The following is a 13285-nucleotide window of genomic DNA, read 5'->3' on the forward strand; positions in this document are numbered from 1 at the left end:
TCCTGGCATGTGTTTGAATGCACGGGCTGCATTAATGGGAACATATAGCCCAACAGCCCCCAGTAAATACACTCCCGGAAAGAATTCAAAATACACAGTGATCCATATTTACCATCCAAAAACTGACTATAGACCAATTCTAAAGAGGACACTAATATATTTACGTGACCCAAGAGGATGGAATCTTAAAGACTAGGATGTAAAAAGGCCACTGTGAAATCAGCTGCACTTCTCACAAACCACATAATAAACAGTATCTATTTCCATTATTCTAGTGATTGTTTATGGGGTGTATACATAAACAGAATACATCTTACCAGTGTAGCATTCAGAAATTCAATCCAAGAAGGCAAGAAGATAGAGGAACAATTGAGTGGGAAGGAGACCTAAGAGAAATATTGAAGACACATCAGAGACCTCAAATCATGTCGAGTTCCTGGTAGAAGGATGCAGCTTTGCAGGTCTCAGGGAGTGCAGGGAGCACCTGGGGCCTCTTGCTGATGCTGGGAAGTGGGAGGTTGCCTCCTTGCCTGCAGGAGGTGTGCACTGGTCACAGGATCTGTGTCAACAAGTAAATGAGCTGCTAGAGGACACTGGCAGACTTTACAGCACCATGGAGATGAGGAAGAGACTAACTGGATCTTCTCCAAGATCCTGAAGATACTAGAGCCTAAATCTCCAGCTGTACTGAAAGGAGGGGCAGTCAGAGTCTCTACTTACCAGGTTTGGAAGTGGAGACTCCTTTGCTGGTAAAGGTTGGAAACATGTGACTTCTGGCAAGCAGAGGAGAGCTCCTGATCCACCCGCAGATCTCTAGCTGCAGAATAGGTTCAGTGCCTTCACCGTAGGTGAGGGGCAGGAAGTTCTGTGCAATGAGGCATCAGAACCAGTTGGCCCTGAGCCACACAGAAGCACTGGGAGGAAGCCACAAGTGGTAAGAGTGGAAGGCTCTCTCCTGCAGGGGACAGAGGCCCCCATATGCTGACCTGACCTGCTGTCTAAGCTTTTGAATCTGTGACATCGTGGAGAGGCTGCTGACATTCATCCAGCCCTTAGACCAGCCTTGGATTACTACTGCTGCTCTTCCACATGAGCACTAATGAGACCTGGAGCATATCAAGTGTGACCACACAGCTCTTGGGATGACAAGCAAGGTGTGCCAAGTGGTTTTTTGCCTTAGTTCTAACAATGCAGAGAAGGACTTGAGGAGAAGTGCTCCTGCAAGTCCACAACTGGTTGTGCAGCTGATGTTAATGACGTGTTTTCAGCTTTTATGTCTACGGGACCCTCTCTGAGGATTGAGGTCTGCTAGGAAGACATGGAATCCACCTGACAAACCAGGCCAAAAGCGTCTTTGCCAACAGGCTGGCCAACCTGGTGAGGAGACCTTTAAGCTAAGAATGATAGAGGAAAGACATGATGACCCACAGTCACACGGGGAAGTGGTAGACCAAGTTGGTAAGCAAAAGATGCAGGGTGGTGTGGACAAGACCTCACAGTCCATAAAACACAGCAGAAGGGGGCCCACCCCAAGTGTAAGTACATGTGAAGTCTGAGAGATGGCAGAGGTGTTGGTGGTGTGTGGTGCTCTGCTGGTCCTGATACTTACTAAAAGGAATGAACCAGCTGGGGTTGTGGTGGTTAGGACAGGCTTGGATGCAGTGACCATGAGATGATAAAGTTCAGGATCCTGAGAGCATGGATCCTTTTCATCCTTTTCAGGGATCTGCTTGGAAAAATCTCATTAAGAGATGGTCCTGCAGATAGGAGGTGTCCATGAGAAGTGGATGATTTTCAAGGCTTGCATCCTCCAAGAATGGTCCATCCTGACATGCATAAAGTCAAGCAGTGGTGGCAGGAGACCTGCATCAATGAACAAGAAGCTTCTGACAAATTTCAAACCAAAAAAGAAGCACACAAGAGGTACAAGAAGGGTCAAATGACCCAGGAGTAATTTCAGGGCCAGGGTTAGAAAAGCTCAGTTATGTCTGGACATGAATCTGGCAAGGGATGAGAAGGGTAACAAAGCAGGGCTTCTCTGGGTGTATTAACAGCAAAATGAAAACTGGGGAAAAGGTGGGACTGTTGCTGAATGAGGCAGGGTATCTGGTGACAAAGGACATGGAAAATTACCTCTTCAGTTCTGCTTTTACTGGCAAGACTTGCCTTCAGGATTCCTGAGTCTCTAAGATGAGTGGCAAAGACCAGAGTGAGGAAGACGTACCCTCAACAGCGAAGGATCACTTAAATCAGACATACGTCAGTCTATGGGACTTGATGGGCTGTGTCCGCCAGGGCTGAAGGAGCTGGTTGATATCACGGGCACAAACTTAATTGGAAAACAATGTTCTTTACTGGGAAGTCGGTAAAATGCTGGCTATGGAGGCTCCAACCATGGACATATTTAAAACCTGATTGGACAAGGCTCTGATAAACCTGTGCATGCCATTTGTGCCTCTTGTCCTTTAATTGGTTACCACTGAGAAGAGTGGTAACCGCCGCCTTTCCTCCCCAACTGAACACGTATTTATACACATTGATAGGATCCCTCAAGCCTTCTCTTGTCAAGGCTGAACAGTTCTAGCTCTCTCAGTCTCTTCTCACATGTCAGATGCTCCAATCCCTTAATCATCATCATGGGCCTTCACTGGATCTGCTCCAACATCTCTTGTCCTGGGGAACCCAGAGCTGGACACAGGACCCCAGATGTGGTCTCACCAGTGCTGAACCATCTCCCTTGATCTGCTGGTGACACTTGTTTCAGTGCAGCCCAAAATGTGGCAAGGGCACCTTTCTGGCTTATGTTGAAACTGCTGTCCACCAGGTTCCCCAGGTAATTTTCAGAAAACACTGCTTTCCTGACAGCCTGTCCTCAGCCTGTTCTAGTGCGTGAGGTTATTCCTCCCCATGTGCTGGACTTTGTGTTTCCCTTTGTTGACTTTCTTCAGATTCCTGTCAGTTCTTTCCTCAGCTTGTTGAAATCCCTCTGATTTGCAGCACAACCATCTGGTGAATTAACCACTCCTCCCAGTTTTCAATTAACAGCAAACTTGCTGAGACTGCACTCTGTCCCATCATCCATGTTGTTATTGAAGGTATCCAACAGTATTGGTGCCAGTATTGACTCCTGGGGGGACACCACTAGTGACTGGCCTCCAGATGGACTTTGTGCTGCGGATCACATCATTTTGAGAGCAGCAGTTCAGTTAGTTTTCAGTCCAATTCACTGACTATTTACGTAGTCCGTATTTCATCAATTTTTCAATGAGTATGTTATGGAAGATGGTGTTGAAAGTCTTGTTAAAATCAAGATAAACAAGCATGCAGTCCCCTCATCCACAGAGCCCATTATTTCACCACAGAAAGCTGTCAGGTGGTCCATCATCTCCAAATCCTGCTGAACACTCCCAATCACCTTATTGTCCTCAATATGTTTGCAAAGAGTTTCCATGAGAATGTGCTCCCATCACTTTTCCAGTGTTTTTGGATTGTTCCTCTGCCTTTTTCTTTGCCTGACCAAACCATGCTTTATGATGATAAAAACAGCCTTTTAGTCATCTACAGTACATACAGTATCCTGCCAAGACAGTTAAGTGAGCAAATGATGTATGCAACAGTTCAGTGCACTAGTGCTTCAAGGCTGCTGGGCAGTGAACTGATCCTTCTTAACCTGAAATTCAAAACCCCATTTGTTTACTTGCTTAAACTATGACAAGATGGTAGTAGTATGTAGAGGAATTATAGAGGAACGAAGGCAGGTTAAATAACATTGATAACATACAGCTGTGGGCTGGCTTCAGGGGCGGTGGGTTGGCTGACCTGGATAGTGTGCAGCTGTGGCTGGTTCCTGCTAAGTAGTTAATTAGCTCTGAGGGGTGAGGAAGAGGAGCACTGGGTGAAGACAGACCTGGAAGAAGCAGAGGGAGAAGAGAGAGAGAGCGTACGTGTGTACATGCCCTGGATGTAGGCATCCAGGTGGTTTTTTGGCTTTGGACCTTTTCTACAGTTCATGCAGTCCACAGGGTGGACTGGCCTGAAGAGGATGAAGGAACAGCACGGACAGTAGAAGAACTTTTGAAATCTTCTGGGGGATTGGTGGCTGTGCTGGGGCAAGGTGTGGGAACTACTTATTGAAGTTAACCTGGGATGGGATGGTAAAAGCCTTGTTGCAGCCGGCTAGTTTTGATAGTGCTGCAACAAGATAGTGGTCTAGGTTATACACTAATATCTTCTGGAAATTGGTCATATAAATGAGTGAACAGAAGAGCAATAAGCGAGTACCATATGGCACAGCATCTCTAAGCTCTGCTGTGGACATCCTGCATCATTTTAGGCAAGGCTATCAAGATGGCTGCCTTATAACAGTTTATAGAACGATTTCTTTTGCGTTCAAAGAGGAACCTCAGAAAGTCCCTCTGCTGAGGCTCTAGGCTGTGCATGATTTCAGAGAAAAGGAAAGCTGGGATTTCTGTATGGCTTCTGTTTATGCCCAAAGCAGTGCTGTAGTTAGATTACATTCTGGTTGTCAATTGTAACAGTGAAGTAATATTTGAAGAAATAAAATAGTACAAAGGGCATCATGCTGCTTCTTAATAATTCAATTCTAAGTAGCTAGCATTTTGCAGTTGCTTTGATGTGTGCACCCCAAACTACATGAAAAACTCTTTAGATTGCGTATTAATAATGCTTAAATTATAATCAAGGCATACATTCAGCAGCAATGAATGCATATAAGCACTTCAAATAACACAATGGTGTCTTTTTTTCATAACAGGAAATGTTAAAGGACGAAGTGCGCACATTAACCTATAGAAACTCAATGTATCACAATAAGCATGTTTTTAAGGATAAGATTGTCCTTGATGTTGGAAGTGGCACGGGAATCCTCTCCATGTTTGCGGCAAAGGCAGGAGCCAAGAAGGTATATGGGGTAAGAACAATTTCTCTCATATTTTGACTTGTTTGTGCATTTTTGCCTTAGAATTTAGCTTGGTGATTTACATTTTCTTACTTGTCATGGCTTGAAATACTTCTCTCCAAGCTCCTGTGTGGCTTGATTTACAGTGACTTTAGTGGAGTTCTGTTGCTTTCTGTGACTTGCAGTAGTGTGCCTTTTCCAAAGAGAGACATGATGTTTTTTCTTGTGTGGAATTTTTGGTGATCTGGTACATAGCCACGCTTTTTGTCAGCTGCAAAAAAATTTTCAAGGGACTCACTCCTACTCAAGGGGGTCAAAGGAATTATCTTGCTTTTTAAAATTCTTAAGTTCTGCAACTTTGTAGTCTTGGAAACAAATTTCTTTAATACGTTTTTCCCTGTACGTTACAACTCAGCAAATCATGGAAGAAAGCATGTTTTCTGTGCCAACGATAACACTTCTCAGAGGCAGATGGGAATGATTGCCTTAAATACATTGAACTTTACACAATCACAGAATGGTTGGGGTTGGAAAGGACCTCTGGAGATCATCTAGTGCATCCTCCTGATAGTGCAGGTTTGCCTACAGTAGGTTGCACAGGGTCACATCCAGGTGGGTTTTGAATGTTTGAGAAGGAGACTCCACAGCCTCTCTGGGCAGCCTGTTCTGTGCTCTGTCACCCTCAAGGTAAAGAAGTTCTTCCTCATATTCAGGTGGAACTTCTTGTGTTACAGTTTGTGCCTGTTGCCCCTTGTTCTGTCACTGGGTGCCACTGAAAGGAGGCTGGTCCCATCCTCTCGATACTTGCATTTGAGGCATTTGTAGACATTGGGAAGATCCCCTCTGTCATCTCTTTGCCAGGCTGAACAGGCCCAGCGATCTCAGCCTTTCCTCCCAAGGGAGATGTTCCAGTCCCCTAAGTCAGCTTTGTAGCCCTCCGCTGGACCCTCTCCAGTAGTTCCCTGTCTCTCTCGAACTGGGGAGCCCAGCGCTGGACACGGCACTCCAGATGCAGCCTCACCAGGGCAGAGCAGAGGGGCAGGATCACCTGCCCTGACCTGCTGGCCACGTTCCTCCTAACGCACCCTGGGATCCCATTGCCCTCCCTGGCCACCAGCACACACTGCTGGGCCATGGGCAACTTGCTGCCCACCAGGACTCCCAGGTCCTTCTCCGCAGAGCCGCCCCCCAGCAGGCCAGCCCCAGCCTGTCCTGGTGCGTGGGGTTGTTCCCCCCCCAGGGGCAGGACCTCTGTTGAGCTTCATCAGGTTCCTCTGTGCCCAGCCCTCCAGCCTGCCCAGGTCTCACTGAAGGCAGCGCAGCCTCCTGGTGTGTCAGCCACTCCTCCCAGCTTGGCATCATCTGCAAACTTGCTGAGGGTGCGCCCAGTCCCTTCATCCAGGACACTGATGAAGAAGTTGAACAGGACTGGACCCAGTACTGACCCCTGGGGAACACCAGTAGCTACCGGCCCCCAGCCAGACTGCGCTGTTGATCACAACCCTCTGAGCTCTGCCATTCAGCCAGTTCTCAGCCCACCTCACTGTCTGCCCATCTACCCCACGCTGCCTGCGCTTACCTGTGGGGGTGTTACGGGAGACAGTGTCAGAAGCCTCGCTGAGGTCATGGTATACAACATCCACTGCTCTCTCCTCATCTACCCAGCCAGTCACTCCATCATAGAAGGCTATTGAGTTAGTCAGCTGTGATTTCCCATTGCTGATTCCATGTTGACTAAACATGAGGAAAAGAAGGTTATCAGGAGTAAAGAAGACCTCCAGGATGAGCCGTTTCATCACCTTTCCAGGGATGGAAGTGAGGCTGACCGGCCTGGGTCCTACTTCTAGCCATTTTTGAAGACTGGAGGGATGCTGCCTTTTGCAGTCCTCAGGCACCTCTCCTGTTCTCCATGACCTTTCAAAGATGATGGAGAGTGGTTTTCCAGTAACATCTGCCAGCTTCCTCAGTAACCCATCAGGGCCCACTGATTTCTGGGCATCAGGTTTCCTTAAATGATCTCTAACATGATGCTCCTCGACCAAGGGAAAGTCTTCCTTTCTCCAGACCTTCTCTCTTGCCTACAGGATCCTGAGGGCTGGCCTTGGCAGTTAAAGACTGAAGCAAGGGTGGCATTCAGTAACTCTGCCTCCTTTGTATCCTTCATCACCAGGGCACCCACCTCATTCGGCAGAGGGCCCACATTTTCCCCAGTCACCCTCTTCCTACTGATGTACTTGAAGCAGCTCTTCTCATTGCCCGTGACAACCCTCAACAGATTTAATTCCAAACAGACCTTAGCCGCCTTTGTTGCATCCCTGCATGTTCTGACAACGTTGCTATATTCCCCCCAAGTGGCCTGTCCCTTTTTCCACATCCTGTGAACTTCCTTCTTCTGTTTGAGGTTTGCCAGATGCTCCTTGCTCACCCGTGCAGGTCTCCTGCCCCTTTTGCTTGATTTGTTACTCATAGGGATGCACTACCTTGAGCTTGAGGAAGTGATGCTTGAATATTAGGCAGCTCTCTTGGACCCTTGTACCTTCTAGAGCCCTAACCCATGGGGTCCTTCCACATAGGTCCTTGAAGAGGCCAGTTAGCTCTCCTGAGTATGAATGTGCATTTCTCTGCAGAGAAGTCATTAGAGAGAGCATAATTTGCTTCCTAATTATACTCGGTTATTTGTACTGACTTTAAAATGACAAATACAGCTTCTTTTTGCTTTGTACTACTGTTTGCCCTGCAGGCACAACACAGAAAAGAATAAGTAGATTTTATTTCTCTGTGTAATTCTTCAACAATTTAAAAAATTAAGTTGACTACATCTCTGCATTTGAAGACATTGATGTCACTGAGGATCTAATCTGTGTGTCTTTATTAATGGTAACGATACATGAAACGCCAGGACTCCTCTTAAATTCTCAGGCTTATATTTACAAAATCCAATGTAATTGAGTGTCACATATTCATGAGTATCACACTAGAGCATAGAAGTATAGATAGCTGAAATCAGGAGGTGCTGGCAAAAGGTTTGGAGTTTAAGCATGAGACTTATATGGAATTGGCAGCTGGCATATATTTGTTGTAAACCAAGTACACAATTTATTATCTCAAAGCCTTGGGGAGTGAGGCTTCCGTGATGCAGAAATGCAGGTCTCACAAGGATGTTGCGGTGCTTTGAAAGTGCATATACAAAACGATGATGCTGTGCTCCCACCTTCCTATCTCCCAGATCCCTGACCATATGGTCTTCCTCCCTCCCCTGTGCTGGCACTGGTGCTTATCTGATTCTCTGGCAGAAAATTCCACAGGTTTGTTGTTGTTGTGGGTTTTTGTTTTGGTTTTTTTTGCTTTGGACCTCTTTTACAGTTCATGTGGTACCTCAGGCATTTATAACGCTCAGTGGCACACCCGTGTCAGCCCACCCAGACTGGTCAGCACTGAAGCTGGGGGGCATGCTCTCCGGGAAACAACTCCCAAAGGAACTCAGTTAGGTGCAAAACTCTTCTGCTACAGCCTGAGTTTCAACTTCCTCGCCACATGAGCTACCTCACCATGAACCCGATCATACAGCAAGCTACGGAGTTGTATTCGTATTGGAAAAGAAGATATTTCAGAGTTCTGGCAGTGGCAGCCTTACAGTCAAATCCAGTCTTTATGGTCCTATTGGCAAAGAGTGCCAACGGAAACTGCAAGTGTTCCTTTTAAAAAGCAAACATTTGCCATGACTTATTACATAGAGCTGAGATGTTCAAGTTTCTTCTCCACAGTTAGATGTGATTTTTCAAATAGCATGATGTGGGAGCTGTTGACAAATGCAGCGTGTTGGTTTGCTGAGTACAGTGCCACTGAAATCACTCTCCTCTTTCTCAGTCTTTCCCTTTTTCAGGTTCAAATTCACCCACTACCTTGTCTGGTTCTTCTTATCCCCTCTTATTCTCTGTTGGAATTATTCCTTGCCACTACCTCAGCCAACTGCTAGAATTGTCTCTGGATCTTCAAGAGGTGTAAATCATGGAATCACTGACTCATAGAAAAATTTCTTTTAGAAGACCTCTGGAAGCATCTAACTCAACCTCCTTCTCAAAGCAGACTTAAGTTTAAAGCTGTATCAGGCTGCTCAAGACATTATCCAGTCCAATTTTGGAAAATCTCCAAGAATGGAGACCCTAAATCCTCTCTCAGGACCTATCCTAGTGCTACAATCAGCAGGAATTTCCCTTGCCACAGCTCACGATTACTGACTTTTGTGCTGTCACCATGCACTTCAGAGAAGAGTTTGACTTTTTCTCTGCAAGGCCTTTGTAGATAGTTGAAGAAAGCTCTTGGACTGGGGGGATCTTTTCTGCATGCTGAACAAAACCAGCCTCCTCAGTTTTTCTTCTTCCTTCACGTGCTCTGACCCCTAACCACTGTGGGAGGATAGCAGTAGATTGTGCGATGGTGTTCATCTAACTGTGGAGCTGTTATAAGACATGCAGAGATAGGACTGGCATGTGGCTTTGGTGCTTGGGAGGGGTGAGTGAGGGACAGAAAAATACATTCAATCGTACCTTGAAACCTTGGTTCATCTGCTGCACTCAGTCACACAAAATTCAGGACAATCACTGCAGCAGAATGGTATTTTCAGACAAACAAAACAGTGTAGGTGTGAAGAAGTTAGACACATAACATCTGACATGTGCCTTCATTTTAACTGATTTGAATAAAAAGATGATGACAAGGACACAGCCCAGGAGAAAAATCTGGGAATGTGGCAGCAGTTTCAGAAGAAGACCCAAAGACCTCAGTAAAAGAGGAGACATTTGCAGCGTTACTGAAGACTGAGAAGTAAAATGAGATGCATACACACATACAGAACTAGATATAGCTGAAGAAACTCAAGGGCCCATACTGGGACCACTGCTATTTAGCATCTTCACCCTCAGAGGCCTGCAGTGACACAAAGCTGAGGGGGGCAGCTGATATACTTGAGGGAAAGGGATGCTGTCCAGAGGGACCTTGACAAGCTTGAGAAGTGGACCAGTGTGAACCTCATGAAGTTCAACAAGGCCAAGTGCAAGGTCCTTCCCTTGCAACAAGGCAATCCCCAATGTCAGTAAAGACTGGGTGGTGATGAATTGATTGGGAGCAGCTCTGCAGAAAAGCTCTTTAGGAACACTGGTGGATGGGAGATTGGGTACGAGCCAGCAGTGTGTGCTTACAGGTTAGAAAGCCAATTGTATCCCAAGCTGTGTAAAAAGAACTGTGGCCAGCAGGTCAAGGGAAGTTATCCTCCCCCTCTACTCTACTCTGGTGAGACCCCACCTGGAGTACTGCATCCAGCTCTGGGGACCCTGGTACAAGAAAGACATGAACGTGTTACAGTGGGTCCAGAGGAGGCCACAAAAATGATCAAGGGGCTGGAGCACGTCTCCTATAAAGACAGGCTGAGAGAGTTGGGATTGTTCAGCCTGGAGAAGAGAAGGGAGATCTTATTGCAGCCTTTCAATATACAAAAGGGTCTTATTAGAAAAGTGAAGAAAAACTTTTTACCAGGGCCTGTAGCGATAGTACAAGGGGTAATGGTTTTAAACTGAAAGTGGGTAGATTTAGACTGGATATAAGGAAGAATTTTTTTATGATGAGGGTGATGAGGCACTGGAACAGGTTGCCCAGAGAAGTTGTGGATGCCCCATCCCTGGAAGTGTTCAAGGTGTGGTCAGATGGCGTTTTGAACAACCTGATCTAGTGGAAGATGTTCCTGCCTATGGCAGGGAGGTTGGACTACATAATATTTGAAGGTCTTTTCCAACCCAAACCATTCTATGATTGTAAATGGAGGTATGGACATTTTTTACTGGAACACACAGTTCTCATGAAATCCAAGGGCTTTGTAAAACAGGACAGAATTGAGAAGATCACTGACTTGAAAGAGAATTGGGGAAAAACCTGACAACACTGATGTTTCTTCCTGATTCTTAACCTACAGAATTCAGTATTTTCTTTTTCTGAAATGAGTTGCTTTTTAAAATAAAAAGGTACCACAATATATAATCCAAGTCAAAATAGAGGCAAACAGTTCTAGCCACCCTAAAGCAAGTTTATTTTCCAAAATATATATTCCTTTCTGGAATATTTGAGTTTGGGGGTTTTGTTATTTTGTTTCTTTGAGAATGAAGCTTATTTTTGGAAACGTGTAGTCATTCATGAAATAAAACTTACTATGTCTTTGCATCTTTTTCTTTGGAAAGGTTGGAAAGCCACCTTCAAACACCTACATACCCATGCTTTATTTAAAAATCATCCTAAACAAGCAGAAAGAATAGGCAATGGAATTGAAAATGCCAGACAGATGTGAATACAGACAGGAAAACTGAGTATGTGGTAACAGCTGTAAGTATAGGCAAGACATAGAGTCTATACTGTTTACAGTAAGGGAAGAAGGAGCTGGGTGGAAAAAAAGGACAGAGTTCTCCCCAAGGGATTTCTTCCTTGGACTCTCTGGGCTGGCACTCTGGTGGTCCTTTCTACATGCCAGTTTTGGTTTATGTTCAGGCCGGTAAGTCAGACATCTTAAGGTGCAGTTTAACGCCACAGGCAAGCCGAGCAGAATTAATGCTCGTGTTCCCGTGGGGACAGGGATTGATATTATGCCTGCTATTATGTTTAGCTGTTTCATGGGCCTATATAAAAAGAACAAGGGATTTGTGTGTCCTTCCATCCACTGTTCTGCTATCTGTGAGTGCAAATAGGCAAATCTAAAACTAGGAGGTAGTTTGTAATTTCTTGTCTAATGCAAGCACAGAACTGGGTACAGGAAAAGACATGCAGATCTGGACGTCTTTGTAAATACAGAAATTTCAGTAATTTCTTATGTATAAAATGTCTGTATTTTTTTTTTATGCATTGAAAAAGATGATAGATTTTTCACAGAGAAAGGCAATTGCTTCTTGACATAGACCAATATTGGCATAGTTTGAATTTTAACATTATTCACGAAGTTTGAATGTATTTTGTTTTAAAATACGTGAAGAAATGTAGCACCATGCTAATTCATTCCCTTCAGCAGACTTTTCGGGGGGAATGAGGCAATATTCTGAAGTAGCAGGAATAAATTAAATAACATCATTAATAAATTATGTAATTTTCTGGTTAGGGCCTCTTTTTTACACATTTCAACAGTTTTAGAAACAATCTTTTCTATATAGCCTGTTTAACTCAAACACAGACTGCAGTTTAAATGTTAAGATATCATTGATCATGATCCTGCCCACACAGGTTTGATTTACTCTTTATCAATAATTACATGCTCTGCAGGGTCTTTGCTGCCTTCAGTAGATTTTGAGGTTTTGGTTTGGTTTGGTTTTTAGCTGAGATCTCTAATACAGAATTACTCTTCCTCTTGCTTTCTTTTTTTTTCTTTTTTTTCCTAGATTGAATGCTCAAGTATATCTGACTACTCAGAAAAAATTATCAAGGCTAACCACTTGGACAACAGTAAGGCATATATAAAAATATTTTCTTCAGGAGAAAGAGGGGATAACTGTTTCACTTTTTCTGATTTATTTGTGTTGTGTGGTTTATATATAAATGGTAGTTTTGCATAATTTACTCATGTAAATACAAAACTAAACACCTCATTCTAGGCACTACAGCAATTCCTCATGGGAAAAGTTACTTCTGCATTTACTTCTAGGCTCACAGACGACAGAAGCAAATAGGACTAATCTGTGGGCAGTTTGATTTAGCAAAGCAGACAGAAGGCCCCACATTAGAACTGAACTTTTCAAATTAATTCTGCCATTTGAATTCCACATTATCTCTTAAGTGGGATTGACACACACTTACATTCAAATCGAAATAAGGTTCAAAACAAAAAGTATTCCTTATCGATACAGATTTTTCACTAAGGGTTTCTTCTGACTTCCAACTTCTAAAAAAAACTACTAACAACCTAAAAAACCAGGCTTTTTTTAACTGAGGCTATGAGGCAGATCTTATTTAAAAGTGCTTTTTGTGAAGAGCTTGCCTTTGCTGCAGAGCAATGCAGGTCATAGCTAGCTAGACCATATCGTTTGCCCCCGCTTTTAGCTGCATCTGTGCTGATGCTCTGCTAGCACATGCGCAAAAATAGATTTCTGTTCTGGTTTGGATCTGTTCTGATTTTTATTGCTGTCACTGGCAGCTTCTGACTAACACAGAGCTGTTTGGGAGGAGAATTTATTGTACAGCATGAGTGTTCAAGTGGTGTGGTGTGAAAGAGACAGCAGTGATGTGGTATATAAGAGGTCAGCAAATGTGTGCAACTTTTGGCTAAGAAAAAGAAGGAAGCAAAGGACCAGAAAATACTCTCCTCCACAGTAGGGGTAAGGCACTAAAACGAGGAGGTGG

The 13285-nt window shown here is 44.4% G+C and overlaps 1 protein-coding gene across 1 annotated transcript in view; it reads left to right on the top strand.

Moving 5' to 3' along the window:
• The window catches only part of PRMT8 (protein arginine methyltransferase 8), a 74266-nt gene that overhangs the window by 38587 nt on the left and 22394 nt on the right, over nt 1-13285 (top strand). The window contains exons 3-4 of the mRNA XM_005433361.4: nt 4775-4930; nt 12328-12391. Of these exons, the coding sequence (XP_005433418.1) occupies nt 4775-4930; nt 12328-12391 (220 nt within the window). The remainder of the gene's footprint in view (nt 1-4774; nt 4931-12327; nt 12392-13285) is intronic.

Source organism: Falco cherrug, chromosome 5 (genome assembly GCF_023634085.1).
Source record: "Falco cherrug isolate bFalChe1 chromosome 5, bFalChe1.pri, whole genome shotgun sequence".
NCBI classification, from domain to species: Eukaryota; Metazoa; Chordata; class Aves; order Falconiformes; family Falconidae; genus Falco; species Falco cherrug.